The 19778-nt window shown below is 41.3% G+C and overlaps 3 protein-coding genes across 6 annotated transcripts; 1 reads left to right on the top strand and 2 right to left on the bottom strand.

The window, feature by feature from the left end:
• The first annotated feature begins 772 nt into the window (after nucleotides 1-772).
• LOC120451756 lies at nucleotides 773-6605 on the top strand. 2 transcript variants are annotated; one of them, XM_039635682.2, is made up of 3 exons: nucleotides 773-897; nucleotides 1001-1211; nucleotides 5312-6605. In XM_039635682.2, the coding sequence occupies exon 3, from the start codon at nucleotides 5332-5334 to the stop codon at nucleotides 6493-6495; it is 1164 nt and encodes a 387-aa protein (XP_039491616.1). In that variant the 5' UTR covers nucleotides 773-897; nucleotides 1001-1211; nucleotides 5312-5331; the 3' UTR covers nucleotides 6496-6605. The 2 variants fall into 2 exon arrangements, with proteins under 2 accessions (XP_039491616.1, XP_039491617.1); XM_039635683.1 differs by lacking the exons at nucleotides 773-897; nucleotides 1001-1211 and adding an exon at nucleotides 4894-5004.
• On the bottom strand, nucleotides 6523-12614 carry LOC120451754 (beta-mannosidase). 3 transcript variants are annotated; one of them, XM_039635680.1, is made up of 10 exons: nucleotides 12469-12614; nucleotides 12201-12348; nucleotides 11871-12005; nucleotides 10842-11355; nucleotides 10690-10786; nucleotides 10323-10611; nucleotides 8539-9018; nucleotides 8063-8484; nucleotides 6929-7309; nucleotides 6523-6877 (listed from the first exon to the last, which is right to left on the bottom strand). In XM_039635680.1, the coding sequence occupies exons 2-10, from the start codon at nucleotides 12346-12348 to the stop codon at nucleotides 6617-6619; spliced, it is 2727 nt and encodes a 908-aa protein (XP_039491614.1). In that variant the 5' UTR covers nucleotides 12469-12614; the 3' UTR covers nucleotides 6523-6616. The 3 variants fall into 3 exon arrangements, with proteins under 3 accessions (XP_039491614.1, XP_039491615.1, XP_039491613.1); XM_039635681.2 differs by having other exon boundaries at nucleotides 6523-6824; nucleotides 12201-12514; XM_039635679.1 differs by having other exon boundaries at nucleotides 12201-12511.
• Nucleotides 12615-18267: 5653 nt separating this feature from the next.
• On the bottom strand, nucleotides 18268-19431 carry LOC120453424 (60S ribosomal protein L24-like). The gene is made up of 2 exons (XM_039638127.2): nucleotides 19341-19431; nucleotides 18268-19003 (listed from the first exon to the last, which is right to left on the bottom strand). The coding sequence occupies exons 1-2, from the start codon at nucleotides 19414-19416 to the stop codon at nucleotides 18519-18521; spliced, it is 561 nt and encodes a 186-aa protein (XP_039494061.1). The 5' UTR covers nucleotides 19417-19431; the 3' UTR covers nucleotides 18268-18518.
• Between the last annotated feature and the right edge of the window lie 347 nt (nucleotides 19432-19778).

Raw genomic sequence — 19778 nt, 5'->3', positions numbered from 1 at the left:
TTTTTAGAAATTAACATATGAGTTCAAGAACAAATAACTTACGGTGCATTGAATGCAAAACATAAAAGTATCTAAAAGTAAAAGCACTGTCCAAGCTAATCATCAATACGTATACTGCCCAATGCTTAGAAATGTTAATGTTTTTTAATATAAATTTTGTACGTAATAATTTAAATTGAATATTCAAACTTACAAAAAATCACAATGAACCGGTGCATTCCGAAAATTAACAGACGTCAGTGAAGATGTTTCCTTTGAGTGACATGCTGAATTTAGTCTCTTGGCAAAACATAAGAAACAAGATTGAGCAAAACCCCAAATAAAGTAAAAATGGCCCGCAGATGCTCGCCGTCGCACTGTGGTAAACAAGTGGCTAGGAAAATGTTCCAAAATTAAATTTATTTTAAAATAGTTTGATGACACGCTGTTGGCTTTGAGTTAGGGCACAACCGTTTAAAGTCTCCAAGAAATTAAGTTAGTCTAGATCAAGAAACCTAATTATGCTGTACAGTGCTACTACATTGGGAGACACCGTGTCGCTTAGTCGGCCTAATCCTATCAAGCAACAGCGAGAACGTGCCCGCTTGTCCCACTGTTGTTGGTGCTGCTGGCAGCGACGCAATTGCGCAATTGTTCACTCATTTCGGCTGGCTCTTTTTTGGCGTGCCTCGGCTTTGTTTACCGACACAGTCGCAATTAACAGTCGCAATGTTATCGAGAGCAATTTTGCCTTGGTTTGGTTTGGCTTGGAAATTGAGATGGCTCCGGCCGGCTGGCAGCTGGCGGCTCCCGGCCGATTGGGACGCTTGGAGGGCGGTTCCGGAGGGACCGACAGGCGGGATCGGGCGGTACCGGGCGGGATCCGCGGCTCCACTTCGCCGTTTGTCTGGCTTTCTGGTTGAGTATCGCTGGCAGCGCTCGGTCTGCTGCTGCCTGCGCCGTCGGCCTCTAAACATACATGTGTATACATAATAATTTTACTTTTTCTGCCGTTTTCCAGCTCGCTGCTTTTTTACTTGCAAGCTAAACTTTACAACCACCGTCAGTTGTATTTCGGTTCGCGCTGCGATCTGTCGCACTTTGAAGCCACCTCGGCCAGCGAGAAAACGAAACTTTGGGCTCCACCATCCGATTCACATCCTGTGCGGCGGAAGACGAAGCAGTGCGTTCGCTACCCTTTATAGTCATATCGAGCTTCCCGGAAAAGAAATGTAAGTGTCTAAGGCGTAACACGCTACATATGCGCACCATTTGCCAACTGATGTTTATCAATCAGCCCGGTACTTTAACGGTGCCCAGTCGATCGAAGTACAGGGCACAAGCCACTGCAGTTTTGAGCTGTTGATAAGTCTCTTAAGTAATTCCCGGGCATCTTTGCCGGCTGGTTTGAGGGGCTTCAGTGCCAGACATTCAGCTCGACCTGCCGCAACGAAACCTGTTGAGCCCAACGACCCGAGTGAATCCGCTCTCGGGCAGTACACTCCTCCAGACGATGACAACATTTCATACTTCACCTCGTGCGTTGGCCCCCAAAGAGACCAGATAGGCCCACCAACCACTGACTCCACTTGCAGTCGAAAGGAAAAAAAGTTTCACTTTCAATTGCGACACCCAGGGCCAAGTAGGTGGGAATCGGTGCCGTAAGGGAGAGAAGTGGGAAGAGAGAAGGAGGGTAGGAGGGCGCCGAGAGGAGGACGGTGTCTCATAAAACAAAAACATTTTAGCGCTGGGCATCGCAGCGGCAAACTATCTTGAAAGTTTACGATCGCGGCATTTCTCACCTCATTGCGGAGCGTCTGCGTCTCCGTCGAAAGTACGAATGTGAATAAGTGAAGAGCTCATGTGGTGCCCTCCACCTTGGGTGGGAAATGTTAATCATAAAAAGTAAAAGTGAAATATTATGGGTAGAGGCAGCGCTAGATTTGTTAGCCGCCTCGCATTTGCATTTCGCACATGGTGGTGGCGAATGCAACTGCACCAGCCGGCAACTATAGAGAACTCCTGTTGTCAATAATGAGCAGAGCAACAGCCAGTGGCCGCTTGACTGCCTAAACGGACTACACGGGAATAAATGGTAATTTAGGGAATGTACCAATTAGTTGTCGATCCCTGTGCCATTTCGTGGGATTTCAAGTATGTGCTGGTGCTAAACCTAAAGAAACACAATTCATTCTCGCCGTGTACGTGTGTCTCCTAACCCTTCGTTTTGCGGGGGCGGGAGCGGTTGAAGGCATGGCGTGGCTGCCACTTAAGTTCAGTCTTTGTTGTCCGTTCGCCTCACAATGTACGACGCGTTGCAGAGCAAACTCAACTTGATTGACAACTGACAGAGCCCCCAAGAATTTAATGGAAGCCCCAATCGAGTCACCCCTTCCCAAGTCACAGAGAGAGTTGGTTCCGTCGGGCTATCTATCCTAAGTTGACGGGGAGCGGAGACACCTGAGTTTGAGCTGCATCATGGGCTATAGGACTGCGATTAAGTGGTTTCTGTATGCAAAATACATCACTCCCTACATGACTCGAATCAAAGGGAACTGTAATTGCAGACTGCATTTCCACACCCGTCCCCAAACCGCTGTTATGCGAAGCTTATGGACGTAACAATGGGCTATGCTCGAGATGAATGGCTTGTTTACCGCAGCTTACTCATCGCCACACATCTCAGATCGCGTCAGTGACGTAATCCTCAACGGTGAGCAGTGACCTAAAAGACGCAACACTGTCCAAATTTAACTGCGGTACCAAATCAGTCAAAGTCTGCCGACCGCAGAGGAAAGATCGGCTTAAAAGATCGCCAACTGTGAGCAGGAACTCCTGAAAGCTTGCGCACAGTCTAATTTCGGGACTCGTTTTAAATCTCAAACGTTAGTACGTCAATTACTTATCGACGGAAATATGTTTTTAAGCGACTCCCACGCCGTGCAAGTTTATTTCATAATTTGCCACGCCTATTCTAGCTCCCACAAGCCGCCAAAATCGGTATCAAGGTATCAATCGGTAACGAATTAATTATATCCCTCTTGCTTTTGAAACAGCCGGAGTAGCAGCTGTTCCTTCCTTAATTTAGCTATTAAACTTAACCAGATTTATCTTGTTAAAATTAGATATAGTTTTTGTACATTTGCATTTTTTTGTACATTTCCTTTTCGTTTAACCGTCAAAGCCAATTGAGTTTTTTTGAAAAAAAAAACAAATTGTATTCATTAAGTATATTGAACTAAATAATGTTCAGTGTCTACTATCATAAAAAAATAAAACGTGATCACTCTTATCCTATTTTGCATTGATTGCTGAAGTATTAAAGAACCAGAAGAAACTATATCAACTTTTAGATACCCGTTTGAAAATATTTAAAATAATGTCGCCTTTACATTTGTAACCGACAGAATATGGCTAGATCGACTTGGATGTTGATCTGGACTGAGAATATATATATATAATCAACTGTATAAAGATATATATAAATAATATTAATATGTAAATAATATTTTTATATAAATATTTATATTTCCCCCGGGCCCGTGTTCCCTGTCGCCTGCCTGGCCTGAACATATACAATAAATTTTTATAAAAATATATGTTTATATTTAATAATTTATATTTAAATTTATTAATATACATATATATATATATATAAATAAGTTGTCGAAAAGGCTCGGTGGTTGCAGAAACTGTATTACTAAATGCAATAGGCTATCAAAGTGCGAATGCACATCAGTCCCAAAGGCCGTGGGCAAAATATTTGGAAAATCGACTGAAGCTTGCAAAAAATAATTTGATTATATTTTATCTGGCTTTTTCGCTTTTCCCCATTTTGTAGCCCTATTTTATGTTCTTTGCCGCAATCTTGAAAACTACGTTTTGTAAAATTAATTGAATTTCAGTCATCCATTAAAGAATTTACAAGTATTCTGAACTTGTCCCGTTAACTGGCAGCAAATCGTTTTTGCTGACCGCCTAATCTTTTGAAACAGGGTGCATTCCCGCGAGTAATCCAAGACAATAGGAGCAGCAATAGTTTGGATTCAGCCAGGAGTATCGGAGAATAGACGCGAAGCAATGTACGTAGTTGACCGCGTCAAGTTAAAAGTGAAAGTTTTGCCGAGCAGAGCGCAGCGATCTGCGTCGACGAGCAATCCAATGTCTCGGTTAGTCACCCAGTGCTCCATTGTCAGCCGCAATAACAGCGGCGGACGTGAACTTTAGCTGGCGCGTTTGTGTTGGAAATGCAATTTACATTTTACTTAATTGTTTTATTCAGCTTTTAGTCTGCAAATTTTCCTTTATTAGTGACTTGGATTAAATTGGATTGTCGTTAGTGTGGCTAAGGCGTATGCGTAATATTTTTGCTAACATCACCCGATCAGAAAATTTGATTACCATCAGGTAATAGTCGCATTGACCGCTCTCAGAAAGCGTTACCGAAAAAAATTTGTATTGGTCAGCACGGTTGTATGATGGCTATACTATTCTATACTATATCTTTATTATCAGTTTGGCCATTTCACTTTTTAGTTCATTCAATGTAAATTGTGGTAGTGTACACTCCATTTTTGAATGTTGAACTTTCCTGCTTCCTTGAACTAGAAGATTAATTTTTTGTAACACTTTGTTTCTCAGGAAACAACGCTTTCGCCGTCTTAACATCGATTTCGCGTCAGTAAAAAATGTACACAGTGTACATTGTTTCCTCACCCCAGCGTGGAAAACGAAAGTTGCATTTTTATTTGGTGTCTCGCTTTCTGAGCCCAATGCACTCAGCACATCACGCAAATGCAGTAAGCCTAAAGTGGTGCAGCCATAACTGACCTGTAGGTAATTTTTTTGAGAACGCGCGGAAAATCTGTTTAGCGATATCTGCAGGCAGGCAAACATGCGGGTTAAATAATTACACTGCGCCAAAATGGGACTTTTATTAATATGATAAGAATTTGTTAAACACGATCCACAGTATCCAAATCTGGTCACGATTTGTAACTCCAATAACACTGAAGCGGATTATCGGTAACTAAATTGTTAAAACAGGGAGCATGTAACAAATGCTTATTATAGTTCGAAAATAAAACTTATTCATTTACTTTTTATACATATTATGACAAATAAGATACCAGAAGAAAACAATGGTTAACAGAAACGGAGAATCAAAATAACATTTTAAAACGGCCGGTAATATCTTGTTATTTGAGTTTCCTTCATACGTATCTTTCAAACGCAGAAAAAGTTATAATAATACCGTTATCACCAAATTTTGTTATGTATACATAATCAAGCCGAACATTAAACTAAATAACTAATCGATTTATCTTTGCAGCGTTCGCCAGTAGATTGATCATGGCAAAACCACGCTACTTCGGATGGAAATCCTTTATTGTTCTCATGGTATGTTTGCCAGGCTGTATAGCCCTATCGCGGATCGACGAAGTCCGTAACCTGAGCGTAACCGGAAAGCCAGCGCTGATCCGGACGGAGCTCCGCTTTGGCCGGAACCTTGACCCTTCTAAGGTACGAGTGGTGAACGTCAAGTCCAGCATGGGCGAGGATGTAAAGATCCTGGTTGGCAAAAATAGCCGCAAGGCCCGTGCTGAGGATGCGGCTGAGTCCATTTTCGTGCGCAGCGCGGATGTCAAGCGGCGCCTTGTCCTGCCCACGAGCAAGGCAATAGCTAGTGGTCGCCAGCTCACCTTCGAGCACAGCCCGGCATTACTAAAGCAGAGTGAACTGGCCCAACAGATGGGCGCCTATCGTCAGCGCAAGGCAGAGGCGGAGCAGCGCCAAGCAAAACTTATCCAAATGCAGCTGGCCAAGGCGCAGAGCAGGGGAATAGAGCACCAGGCAGCGCAGGGGGACTTCCGACGTGGGCGCCATCTCGCTGCTGACGTGTCCTGGGAGCCCGTCCGACCTCAGTTTCCGACCCAGACACAAAAAATTTCCCGCAAGAACATTTCGTTGGCAGCCGATCGCCAGTGGCAACCATTCGGCCTGGAGGATTCGGGGGAAATCCAGCCACGACTGCAACGACTGTCTCATGGACCTATGTTCAGCTTTCCCAGGGACACGGAGCTTGCCGCATCCGACGTCCAGGAGTACTTAGAGGGTGACAGGGACACTCGGGCCTACGGCAGTGTGTCTAATCAGGGATACAGGCCCAAGAACCTCATCACCAAGCACAACTACAACTCCCTTCCGCAAAAATCTAAATACGTGACCTACTTGCCGCACTCCATGGTAGTGACGGCAAGTGCGGGAGTCGCCACGCCCACGACCCGGTGGCAGACTGGTGTTTACGCGAGCCCACACCACAACCCAATCGGCCAAAGCTCTCAAAGCGTAGTGGACGGTCCCGTCGTGACGCTGATCGAGGGTGTCCGAGTGCCAGACAGCGCGGAGGACAAAGTTAAGACCTGGCGCAACGCCCGTGTCCTGAACAATCAGTTGGTGCCATATCCAAAGGGTTACACGCCGCCGAGGGCCCAGATGACCAGTTTCGACCGATAGGTGTGGAATTGATCAGAACATGTGGTGTTGGGTGCTCAACGGTTATTGCTATTTATTGAATTTTCTATTGTTAAGCTATTTATAAACGTTAATTAAACGTTTTTAAGAAAGACGTGCTTGTCTATCTCATAAAGTCGTTGACAGTTAGCACACGGAGATCCGACTTGCGCAAAAGGCGGGCGCACAAGGGTGCGTCGAACGTTAGGTAGACGACGTGCATTGGCGCGGTCTGCATAAATCCGTTCTCGGACAGGGTGTAGCGGTATGGCTTGAGCAGCTCCAGGTACACAAACACGGCGGGGCGCTTTACCTGTATGCTGATGCTGACGCTGTTGCGGATGACGTCCGTGGTGTTAAGACAGGTTCGGGAGGCAATCTCGAACTGCGTAGTTAAATATTAAGACGAAGGCATTCCAAAGCTGGGCTTACTTACCTCGAGCCTTGGATCCTCAATCCCGACTGCTGCAGCAATGTTACTGGGAAAGAAGTGGGTTCTAGAGATGACATTCTGATCGCGGCGCAGCTGCAGCTCTATAAACGCGTTAGTTTTGGAGAACTCTCCCTTTAGAATATCGGAGATGGCAATGACCTTGTCGTACTGCACGCCATTGGGGCGGAGGGTTACTTCCCAGGCAATGGACTGCCGGGGCAGAAGCTGGGACCACAGGTGAACGTTAGCCACAACATTCAGTTTCCATGGGTCTACCTCCAATTGGTCACAAATAAGGGAGATGTTTAACGAATCCGTGGACTTTTCGTAGAGGGCAACAATTGAAATAGGCGCTAGAAAGTCACGTGCCCAGTAATGGAGCAGCTGAAGGAAGGAATGGAAGCATTAAATAGTTAAACACTTTTATCAACAAATAACAAATAATAGTAAACTTGGACCGTTTAAAGTTTGAACCACAATTCAATTCAATCTAGATTTTATAATACCGAAAATCAAACAAAAAGTAAAGAAAATCAAAAATCCATGCGGACAGGCAGCCGACTACCGCTAGATCTTTGTACTTTTCAACGATTCTAGAGTATATTTAATATTTGTATTAACTGATTTCAGTCAGAAGTTTTAACGATATATAAAATGTAGAGAAAATCAACAGACGAAGTGATATAGCCATGGGCATCCGTCTCCCAGTTTTAAGGGGGCACTCTACGGATAACTTTCAAATAAATGATTTTCTATACCCGTTACTCGTAGAGTAAAAGGATATACTAGATTCGTTGAAAAGTATGTAACAGGCAGAAGGAAGCGTTTCCGACCATATAAAGTATATATATTCTTGATCAGGATCAATAGTCGAGTCGATCTGGCAATGTCCGTCTGTCTGTCTGTCCGTATGAACGCTGAGATCTCAGGAACTACAAAAGCTAGAAAGTTGAGATTAAGCATAAAGACTCCAGAGTAACAGACGCAGCGCAAGTTTGTCGATTCATGTTGCCACGCCCACTCTAACGCCCACAAACCGCCCAAAACTGCTTTACTTTACGACTAGCGGATAAAACAATAGTAGGAATACCAGCGTTATTGCTGCGATGGACTAAGTGCTATGCAATTACAGCTTACCTTCCAGTTGCCATAGAAATCAACGCTGGACCAGGATGGCGCCACCCATACGTCATTAAGCTGCCAGTAAAGGGCCCCCATTGTTCTGTGGGAGGTATCCCGAAGGCTACGGTACAATTCGGTTTCCAGCTTTGTGGCCATGGCTTGAGCAATCTGGCTGAAGTAAATCAGTGCTTTTGCATAGTTCTCATCCTCCGGCAAGGGCAGCGGTAGGTGTCTCTCCACTAGTGCGATTATAGGAACATTTCCCAGCGGATGGTGTTGCCGGTGTGTGATCAGGGAGAGAAGGTCATCGTCGTCGCTCTTGCTGCGCTGCCATGCGTATGCACCGGGAAAGCTCTGAAAGCCGAACTCACTGACGAACCGAGGACGTGGAAAAATATCTGGATTCCAACCGTCCTTAGTGTAGTCGTAGAAGTGTACTGAGAAAGAGAGATCATTTTATGGGCTGGATAATGAACAGGTTCTCTGCTTACCATCTCCATTGTGGTTATCCTGAGGGTTGTTGGAAATATAGTTGTCCGGTTCACTAGCTTTGCCATTTGAAGGTGAGGACACCAGTGGCTGGGGTCGTGCGCTATGCGAAACAAGCTTTAACTCGTGGATGACATTAGCCAGGTAGAGCTCCCTGTATTCGCTCTCAAATCTATCTCTTTCGACAAGCGTACCGTACCAGTTCTGTACAAGAGCAGCTTCGTTTTCGTTGTTCGTCACAAAAATGGCCACGCTGGGATGGTGTGATAGTCGTATGGCGTTTTGGCGAACCTCCTCTCGCACCGACGATAGAAAATCGTCGCCAACGGGATACATGGCACAAGCAAACATCATATCTTGCCAAATTAGAAGACCCAAGCTGTCGGCGAGCTGGTAAAAGTAATCCGATTCGTAGACTCCGCCTCCCCATACACGAATCATGTTCATATGGGCTTCCTTGGCGGACCTTAATAATTGTGCGACTTTGGATGACCAATATAAATTGAAATAAGAAAAAACGCTATATTTGCGTTCTTCGATTATCAGATACTGGTTACTCAGCTAAAGGGCATCCGCGTCAGATGTAAAAGAAAAACCGCCTACACTTTTGACATATCGATACAGTTTTGGGTGGTTTGTAGCCCTTAGAATCGGCTTGCCAGTTCTGGGCGATCTGAGGACGTGGCAACAAGGGTCAAGATCTCCTGAGATCTCCACGCTTATACGGACGGACAGACAGAGCAGTTCGATCCGTTCCGACTTCTATAAAGAAGCTAGTTCGCGTAGGAACGGTCGGCTCAAACCCAAATCGACTCGGTTGTTGAAAATCATCAGGAATATACATATATATGTGGTCGGAATATACATTCCATATAGGTTTACAACTCGTTTACGTTGGTATATAATAGTCATATTAATTATAAGGATATACTTGAAAGATGTATGTAACATTTTAATATGTATAAAAATAACTGGACTGTGTGAAAGTTAGGTAGATAAATTAGGTAGATCGAGCTGCATTATTTATCAAATCATAAGTTATAGTGTAATGATTACATTTCAATGATTTCTTTCATATTCATATTTCATCATCAGATTTAAGAAATATTTACATTTAAAATAGTTACTTTTAAAATAAATAAAACTCTAAAATAAATATAAATAATAATTTATTCTGCTCAAAATCAAGCTTACTTTCCAATTTACGCATAGGGGAACCCTGAGTCGTCCAAGGAAAAAATACCTTGTTGAAAAGGTTTAGTTTTGGTCACTTTTCAACTTTAACGCCAATTTATCTATTGTATGCGTATTTGCGTTATCTTAACAGTTATTAGCAGAATCAAATGGTCGGAAGATAAAATTTTTCAGCTTTGGGATCCGCTTTCTCGGAATCCTCGCCACAGGTACTTTTTTCGTGACCAGACTCTGAATTTGTGATTCGTAGGTAACGAAAAATTGTTGCTTCCCTGAATGTGTATTTTTATTTGTTACACAGAGTAATCATTATTTTAAATCGATTTTTAATAAATAGTTAATTAAAATGGTAAACTAATATATGTAATTATAACTTACTCAAATCTAATGATTATAGTTATATAAGAAAGTGAAAACCTAAAAACTAAATCATTTTAAGATAATAACCATATCTGTAATGTTTTGGTGTGATTCCGTATTGGATTCAATCAACATTAACTCTTGTTTCCCATCTTAGAGTTAAGCTACTTATGCTTCCAAACAAGATGTACCTCAAAGACTTATTAAAAATAATCCTTATTTATGCACTCACTCTGTTCCTTTGTTTGTCTTTCGGGTAGAATGTGGGATGGTATGTAGTTACTGCCTTTCATAAACATTTCCACCCCATTTACTCGGAAGAAAAAGGTGTTTCCAACGCCGTCTGGGGCGGGATCCTCGACCAGCTCAAGCGTACGAAAACCTACTCGCACCGACTTGTGTGACTGGGTCTTAGATCGATCCTCGGGTCCATCAGATCCCAACCAGGTCTTCAGGGTGAAGTGGAGCGGATATAGTTTCTGCTCACCGTAGCCATTTGGCCACCACATTACGACTTTCCCCTGCGAAGTGATAACGGCACTTGATACAAATGAAGACAGCACAAATTCATGTCCATGTAATTAGCAGGCGGTACTTACAATTGGCACAGCCTGATCGAACTCAATTACTGGCGCCAGGTGGCTGATCTTTTTCATTCCGTATCTGTCTACTATTACCGGATGGTCCAATAACTCGCTGCAACCCATAATGTCATAAAAGAACGCGTTTCCACGGGAGCGTGCCCACTTACACAGCGTATAGGACAAGTCTTCCATTGAAGTTTTGCCCGCCCACCGTGTCCAGGTAGCAGCGAATATGCATGTTCCAGTGCGAACCGTTGATGCGGCTGACGTCCACATCTACCTCACGAATCAGCGCCACCTCGTAGATTTCTAGCTCCACGTTCTTCCAGATTCCAGCAGAGGGCGCTGCGGGACCCCAGTCCCAGGAAAAGCTAGCCTGCATCTTCCGCAGCATGTTCATGTGGCACTCACCATGGTAGCGCTCGTTGGGGCATTCCGGGGGCACGCTCTTTTTATGTTCTTTTAAAGCATTGGCCCTCGCCAAAGCAGCTACTACGGGAGATTGTATCTCCACTTCCAGGGAGTTTTCCGCTTGCAGCAGTGAACTCACTTCGTAGGAGTAGCGGACAAACATGTTGTCCGTGCGTCCTAGCAGCTGATGGTTCAGCCGGATTTCAGCCACCGTGTCAATGCCGTGGAACGTCAGGTTGATGTGGCCGCGATTGAAGTGATGGACGTCGACTAAGGCGGTCATTATCAGAAAAATATGGGCAATCCCGAAATAGATTCTTAAATTTCCATTTTATGAAAAAGTAATTAAAAGTGAGTTTCCAATTCGTAAAAATGTAACAAGATCTTATTAAATAGGTTAAATTTCAAATTAGGTTTAAAAGATAAAATATTAACAGCACCACAAAAACCTTATTTTGTTTGTTTATATCTTTTGATATATTAAACCCACCGAAAATAAAGTTTTTATTTCGAATGTTATGGTTGACTAACGGGTAAAAGGCATAACTGGCTAACGAGGAGTGGCTGCCACTTTCACGCTTACCAATGCATTTGAATGAACCATTGTCCATAGAAGGCTTTTAAATTAGTGTAAAAAAAGGGAAGCTAAAAAGTCAATAGTAGAATCTTATTTTTTTAAGCTCATAAATCACATCAATCAGATTAACAAATATGTTTGGTTGTCCCATGGTTCGAACTCTTTTATTTTGTAAAAGCAAAGTCAAGGAAATCTTGCTAAAACTTACACTGAAAGAAATTATAGAGCGTCCAGTTGTCGTAGGCCAGATAACGCAGGCCGACGTCGTTGAAGGAGTCCAATACATGGGGTGCGAAGGCACTATATATACCCAAGGGCAACGTTTGGTTAGCAATAGTTAGGGCTGTAGGGAAATGTATACACTTATACTAGGTAGCAATGAGAAATGACACTCCTTCAGCGCACAAAAGTTTTTTGTTGATTGGTCTTCCCTCTTCAAATTATTTCAAACAACTTCAATTATAGTTTTAGATTATTCATAAGGTGAACTACTTTGCGGCATTTGTGCTGCCAAAGGGCTTTTGTTAATTGTACTCACAGCCATTCTGATTAGTTATCGTCCAATTGCCCAGCTCTATTACTTCCACCTTATCACATTGGCCGCCGCAAACAAAAAGGCCACAAAGTAATCCGACCATTACAGCGCCCCTGGTGCCATTTCCGAGTAATTCGCATCCATACTTCATCTGGAAAGTGGTAGTCGTCCCAAATTAGTACGGCTATTAGTACGACTCCCCTCTTCGACAATTAGCACTTTAGGAACCCAAGAGCTTTCAGCAATACGAGAAGTTGTTCCACCGACTCACAGCCAACTAATATTTCACTTTCTCCGGCGATTCAGAACCGATAGTAAGAACGCCAAGTGAGCTAAGAAACGCATCGATATCGATAATGAAATAAGTTTCAACGTAACGATCCACTGCGCACATCAGCTGTTACTCAGATTATCGCGTTCAAAGAGAGCCCGATTAAATATGCATACGTACATAGGTGCATATGCATAGGTGTCAAATCACTTTTACTTTGTTGTTGTGGCATTTCAAACGGCACACTATCGATCATTAGAACAAAATTTACGGGACAAATTACTTAAATTCAAAACCAAACCAAAGCTATATACAAATTTGGATTTACGTCAGTGTAAAAGCATTTTTAATGCTATGATGCTTACAGCACGAATTATATGCTGTGGCAAAAAAAACATTTTTTCCCATTTTTGGTTGATTTTCCAAAAACAAGTTAAAAAATATATTTTTTATGTAAATCTTATATCCCGGGCCATTTTTGAACATTTGATTTTTCCAATTTAAAATATCTTATTCAATGTTTAGCAATGCATTTTGTATAAATTCTAGTATATTCTAGTATTTAAATACCTCGTATATAATCTAAAAACGAGCCATTTCCAATTTTCACTGTGAAGTAAATTTACTAACACTACTTTCTGAATATCCTTTATCTGCAACGGCAATTTTATACAAAATTCCCTTTGCTTGCATTGCTGTAAGGCTGTTTAAAATTGTTGGCTGTGGATTTAAATTAATGGAAAAATTCAATGCAGAAAGCCGGAGCAGTCTGCTGTTGGAAGGTGCTACTCAGTTTCCCAGGTGTTAGTGTTCCGAATCGGTACGGACAGGCCAGTTGATTTACCAGCTATTATTTAAAGACAATTTAATTTGCATTTTTATGCTTCTAAAATAGGTTTAGAAAACAGAATTTTAAATTAAGATTTCATAGATGTTATATAGATTTATTATGATTTCATTTTTATTCAAGTATAGCTATAATTTAAATTTTCAAGTTCTTAAAGTAAATTATGCAGGTCAAGAACATATATTTAGGCTACCAATTACCAACATTTCAACGATTCTGCTATAACCTTGTACACTGCAACAAACTGCAACTAAAATTGTCCAACACTTGAGACTATGCAAAATCCAAAAATATATGCCTTACAGGGGTGTTCACGATGTCGCCTAAAAAGCTCATGGCATTTTCAATTACAATTGTTTTTCAAATGGTTTTTAATAATGGAGATAGTTTTCTCACCAAACGAATCCTGACGGCATTATCTTAAACAGCTGAATAATATTCACTTACATACACAAACTTTAATAATTTCCGTTTTTTTTAACATATAGCAATGATTTTTTTTCTGTTTGCCTGCCGATTCGTATGAAATATATTACGGGAAATAAAAGACTTTGTAAGTCCGAATTTTTTTTCGCCATTGCAAGCCGCAAAATAATTACCACGTCGAGGTTTTTAAAAATGGTTATTATTTTTTAAAATAAATTTTTAGGCTAAAACAAGAGATTCTTTTATAATAAAATAATATTGGGGAATATTTTTTCGCAGTAGCTTAGTGGTGGCCTTAGTGTTTGCGAAAAAATGTTAAAATCATAAATAAAGGGTATATTAGATTCGTTGAAATGTATGTAACAAGTAGAAAAAAGCGTTTCCGACCATATAATGAATAGACAAGGACAGAATAGAATAGAAGGACATTAATAATGATATTAATGTCCTTCCTACCGTCCGTCTGTCTGTCCTCTCCTATGAACGTCGAGATCTATGGAACTATTAAAGCAATCGCAAAGAAGATGGGTTTACTAAAATTGAATTTTCGAAATTTGAAAACTGGAATCGTTTGCCCACCAATTAGTTTTTTTTGCCCACGTCCAGTTTTGAAGATATGAAATTTAGAAAATCAAAAAGTTTACTTCTTTGTTTTTATACCCGTTACTCGTAGAGTAAAAGGGTATACTAGATTCGTTGAAAAGCATGTAACAGGCAGAAGGAAGCGTTTCCGACCATATAAAGTATATATATTCTTGATCAGGATCAATAGCCGAGTCGATCTGGCCATGTCCGTCTGTCTGTACGTCAGTCCGTATGTCCGTCTGTCCGTCTGTCCGTCCGTATGAACGTCGAGATCTCAGGAACTACAAAAGCTAGAAAGTTGAGATTAAGCATACAGACTCCAGAGACATAGAAGCAGCGCAAGTTTGTCGATTCATGTTGCCACGCCCACTCTAACGCCCACCAACCGCCCAAAACTGCCACGCCCACACTTTTGAAAATGTTTTGAAAATTTTTCATTTTTGTATTAGTCTTGTAAGTTTCTATCGATTTGCAAAAAAACTTTTTGCCACGCCCACTCTAAAGCCAACAAACCGCCCAAAAGCTGCCACGCCCACACTTTCGCAAAATGTTTTGATATTTTTTCATTTTTGTATTAGTCTTGTAAATTTCTATCGATTTGCCAAAAAACTTTTTGCCACGCTTACCCTAACGCCCACAAACCGGCAAAAACTCTCAGTGTTTAAGACTCTCCTTCGCACTTCCACCAGCTGAGTAACGGGTATCAGATAGTCGGGGAACTCGACTATAGCGTTCTCTCTTGTTTTTTTAATCGCAATAACATAGTTTGCCCACCCTTTATGAAAAAAGTTGTAGTTTGGAAAATAAAACCCATTAAATAAGGGGTGTCTCAAATTTTGAGACTCAAAACTAAACATTTTCCATAAATAACATTTGACCACCCTTACGGTCTTTCTTTAAAAAAGTAATAGTCACGGCATAAATTTTTATATAATATTTTATTAGATCATTGACCACAACTTTAAGCAAATTCGTTTCTTCGAATTGGTTTCGGCTGTGCGAAGCTCTCCCTTCCCTCATAGAGAAAATTGAGCGGCTAATAACTAATTTATCTATATGAAAGCTAGAGAAGATTTTAACTTTGGCATGTCCTAGAAAGTCATTGCGAAGAAAAACATAACAAAAACACAGTTAAAAGTGCGCTAAATCATAGCTATTAATCACTGATTTTTATGTGCATTTTAACGGGCTAATAAGTCCTCTTTCACTTCTTTTTCTAGAAGAAATTTACACTACTTTTTTATCATTCATCAACTTTAAACTAAATTTCAAATTTATTTTATCAATTTTCGCAAGCACGTGCGAGCACGTGACGTTTACGATAAATAGACAAGATTGCCCACCACTCTTGTTGAACAACATACCACTCCCGAAAGCAGATGAGGTAGTGTACCTAGGAGTCCACCTTGACAAAAGACTTACATGGCGCAGGCACATTGAAGCCAAAAAAACTCAACTTAAACTCAAAGCCAACAGCTTATACTGGCTCATCAACTGTGGTTCTCCGCTCAGCCTAGATCACAAGGTCTTACTCTACAATTCTGTACTGAAACCTATCTGGACCTATGGCTCACAGTTATGGGGCAATGCCAGCAAAAGCAATATTGACATCAAACAGCGAGCACAATCAAAGATTCTGAGAACCATCACTGGGGCACGGTGGTACGTTCGGAACGAAAACATCCAAAGTGACTTAAATATCCCACCAGTTATCAATGCATATACGGAACTTAAGGAAAAATACTATAGCAAGCTTTACTCGCAACCCAACCACCTAGCGAGAGGTCTAACCCAGCTCAGTAGGCATTCCCGCCTCCGGCATAAGGACCTACCAACCCATCGAAGAAATTTTTAGGGCCGTCTAATCATAGAACAGTTGGAAAAATAATACAACTGTTCAGAACTTTTATAGTTAAGATTTAAGATTTAAACTTATTGTTAGTTATTATACAATAAGATTCAATATATAAAAGCAAATATATAAAAAAAAAGTGAAAGGGTATACTAGATTCGTTGAAAAATATGTAACAGGGAGAAGGAAGCGTTTTCGACCATATAAAGTATATATATTCTTGATCAGGATCTATAGCCGAGTCGATATGGCAATGTCCGTCTGTCTGTCTGTCCGTTCGTATGAACTCTGAGATCTCAGAAACTATAATACAAAAGCTAGAAAGTTGAGACGCAGCGCTAGTTTGTCGATTCACTCTAACGCCCACAAACCGCCAAAAACTGCCACGCCTACACTTTTAAAAAATGTTTTGATATATTTTCATTTTTGTATTAGTCTTGTAAATTTCTATCGATTTGCCAAAAAACTTTTTGCCGCGCCCACAAACCGCCAAAAACTGTCAGTGTCGAAGACTCTCCTTCGCCCTTCCACGACTCCTTCCGGAGTCTTTTGCGTCTTCTTGCCCTACGGAATTTGGGCCAGCTTCGTTTCAGTTGCGTTAGAAAATGGGACTACATGCTCAATTAACCTTCAATAATAAATAGAAGTATGATCTATACGGAAATGTACCTTAAATAATACCTTTTGTGATTTGTTGTTGCTTATAAAGTGAATCCATTACCTGGAATAATTAATTAATTAAATTCGGAAATGATTACAAATTTAATTTAATTTAAATAAAATTTATTTTCTACTGGCCATATCAGTATTTTTGTCCGTATGAACGGCGGAACTCTACTATAGCGTGCTCTTTTGCTTTTTTATATAACATGTAACGACTGCGGTAACTAAAAAAAATCGATTGTTTAAGTATGTTCCGCTTTAGGTATACTTTTTGTTATGTTTTGCAGCATTTTTGACTTAGTAAAATTTAGTTCATATTAAATACTGATTAATCAATCGAACTTTAATATGGTCGGTAGTTAAAGTCATGCATTCCAAATCGTTTGCAAACACTAGATGTATTTTCTTTTGTGGATGGATTATTGGATGGATGGTAATTAGAGCCCTGTAAATTGAGTTCTTGCTTGTGTTTCTTACCAGTCCAAAAGCACGAGCTATAGTCTTTTTGGCAATTAAGTCCGTCCATAGATAAGTGTTCTGGTAAACATAGTACAACTGCGAGTCCCTTTGCTCCCAAAAAGTCACCCCTTGTAAGCGTGATATAGAGGTTGTATGAGTTATTGTCGCCATATGCCATATAAGCGCTCCCATAGTATTGTTTCCTGTACGTAGATTACGACAAACTTCCAACGCTGCTTAAGTCGCCATGGCTTGTGTCACTTGGCCAAGATATACAAACTTATCGATATTTTCATCCCAATTCTGGAGAGCAAACGGAAGCTAATTGGCAATTAACTGGAGTATTGGAATGAATCCCTTAGGGTCGTGCTGACGGCTTCGAATAAGTCTTGCAATTTCATGGTCGCTATGATCAACAGAATCAGCTAGTGTACGTTGCCACGTACAAGGCTAGCATGACCGAATTAGCGAAACAAATCAAGCGTGAGGATACGTTTCAGGGCGAAATCCGTCTTTGTTGTCGAAAAAGATAACAAAAATATATATTTTATTAATAGATATTGATAATGCCATTTGATAAAATAAACAAGAGATCACTATAGTTAAGTTGCTCGACTATCAGATACCCGTTACGCATCTAGTAGGAGTGCGCTGGGTCTATGTCTCCGGAATCTGCATATATGTATAATTTAAATTTTCTAGCTTTTATATAGTAGTGCGGGCGGTCGTGGCTAGATTGTCTCGGCTATTCATCCTGAATATGTATACAGTCGGTATATAGTCGGAAACGCTGCGTTCTACCTGTTATATAGTTTTGCTCTACGAGTAACGGGTATAAATAGAGTGCCTAATGTGTAAGGTACACATTACTCCCTAAAATTGCACCATAAGTGACTTTTCTTACACGCTGATTTTTTTTTTTTTTTTTTTTTTTTTTATGATATGAAGGTATATATTTGCCTTTTAATTAATATGACAATTTTAAAATCCGACATCTGGTCAAAACTGATGGATAAAGTTAAATTATTGATTCATGACGTACACAATATTCTTTTCTTGTGTAGTTTCCATACCGCAAGCCAAGCTTGATTAAAAACACGCGACAGGTTTTTTTGGTCACCACGAATTCGCATTCGCGGCGTTTGTTTAATTTTCAATTCACGAGTGGTTCCTTAAATCCTGGACTAACTTTAGCACATCACTACCGGCGAAAGGTGTTTACCGCTTGCCTCCGACGCGGGGAGCAGCCTTCTGCGTGACCTTGGCGGCCTTCTGCTTGGGAGCGGACTTCTTGGCGGGAGCGGGGGCAGCAGCCTTCTTGGCGGCCTTGACGGCACGCTTCTGCTCCTTGGCCACCTTGATGGCCTGGTCGCGCTGCGCCTTGCGCACCTCCGGCTTCATGTTGCGCTTGGCCAGGATCTCGGCCAGCGAGGCGCCGACGATGGCACGCTGGAACTTCTGGGTGCGGCGAGTGCGCTTCTTGGAGGCCTCCTCCTCGATTCCCTTGCGGTGCTTCCGGCGGTACAGCACGGTCCACGTAACCTTGCGGGGATTGCGCTTCATCAGGTAGGAGCGCTCGCACTTCTTGTCCAGGAAGGTGAAGGACTTGCCATCGATCTTGCCATGACCGGGGTAGATTTTGTACCCGCTGAATGCGCACAAGCCAATTTTCATCTTGCTGGCGTAGAAACACGAAAAGATATCTTCAAAAATTAAGTTTTTGTAAACTTGTACAAATTTGTGGCACATAGTTGGGTATAGGTAATATTATCGTTGATACCGACTATTATAATAAGAGCCAACAATAAGAGCGTGCAATTGCTATTTCGGATAATTTACAATCCATGCCTTGTTTATATGCACATTAGGATCATTAGGATCAACTTAATTTATGAAACCCATTTGTAGCTAAATAACAAAGCATGACCTATTGTGCAGCTCAATTATTTTAAGTCTTTCAAACAACTTATACTTTAAAAGTAAAAATAAAAATATTAATTCTTCAGCACTATTTAATAAGCATGTGAAGAGCAGACTCACCGTAGTTAAAATGTTGTGAGTTGTCTGAAAGGTTTTGGCCAGACTCCTGGACAACTAGAGAAAGCGTAGGGGTCATGATGCCAGGGCGAGGGCTGAAATCCTTTTGAGTAATAAGTTTTAACTCTGGAATTATTGTGTCAATAAATAAGGCTTTATACTCACTCTCCATTTAGGTGGCGTTATTGCCAAAATCAGATTTGTTGATCGTCAAAAAAAAACTGAATTTCATTGTTAGTGACGACTAGGGATAAACTGGGATGATAAGAAACACGCTGAGCATTTTGTACTGTCTCCACGCACACAGAAGCTACGAAGTCATTTGCTAGCGGGTACGCAGCATTTGAAAACGCCAGGTCCTGCCACACCAACAGCTCGTCAAAGTCCGCTAAGTTGTAGAAGGTATCTGACTCATAAAGACCGCCATCCCAAACGCGTATC

This window comes from Drosophila santomea, chromosome 3R (genome assembly GCF_016746245.2).
Source record: "Drosophila santomea strain STO CAGO 1482 chromosome 3R, Prin_Dsan_1.1, whole genome shotgun sequence".
Lineage (NCBI taxonomy): Eukaryota > Metazoa > Arthropoda > Insecta > Diptera > Drosophilidae > Drosophila > Drosophila santomea.
The sequence above is the reverse complement of the archived record's forward strand: the minus strand, read 5'-3'. Positions and strand labels throughout refer to the sequence as shown.

Coding starts and splice junctions, on each gene's coding strand:
- LOC120451756 (XM_039635682.2), top strand. CDS start 5,332: ATGGCAAAACCACGCTACTTCGGATGGAAATCCTTTATTGTTCTCATG.
- LOC120451754 (XM_039635680.1), bottom strand. CDS start 12,348: ATGAAGTATGGATGCGAATTACTCGGAAATGGCACCAGGGGCGCTGTA. Junction 9,019..10,322: donor AAGACAAACAAAGGAACAGA/GTGAGTGCATAA, acceptor GGTCATCCAAAG/TCGCACAATTATTAAGGTCC. Junction 7,310..8,062: donor ATTTCTATGGCAACTGGAAG/GTAAGCTGTAAT, acceptor TCCTTCCTTCAG/CTGCTCCATTACTGGGCACG.
- LOC120453424 (XM_039638127.2), bottom strand. CDS start 19,416: ATGACCCCTACGCTTTCTCTAGTTGTCCAGGAGTCTGGCCAAAACCTT. Junction 19,004..19,340: donor CTCACAACATTTTAACTACG/GTGAGTCTGCTC, acceptor TAATTTTTGAAG/ATATCTTTTCGTGTTTCTAC.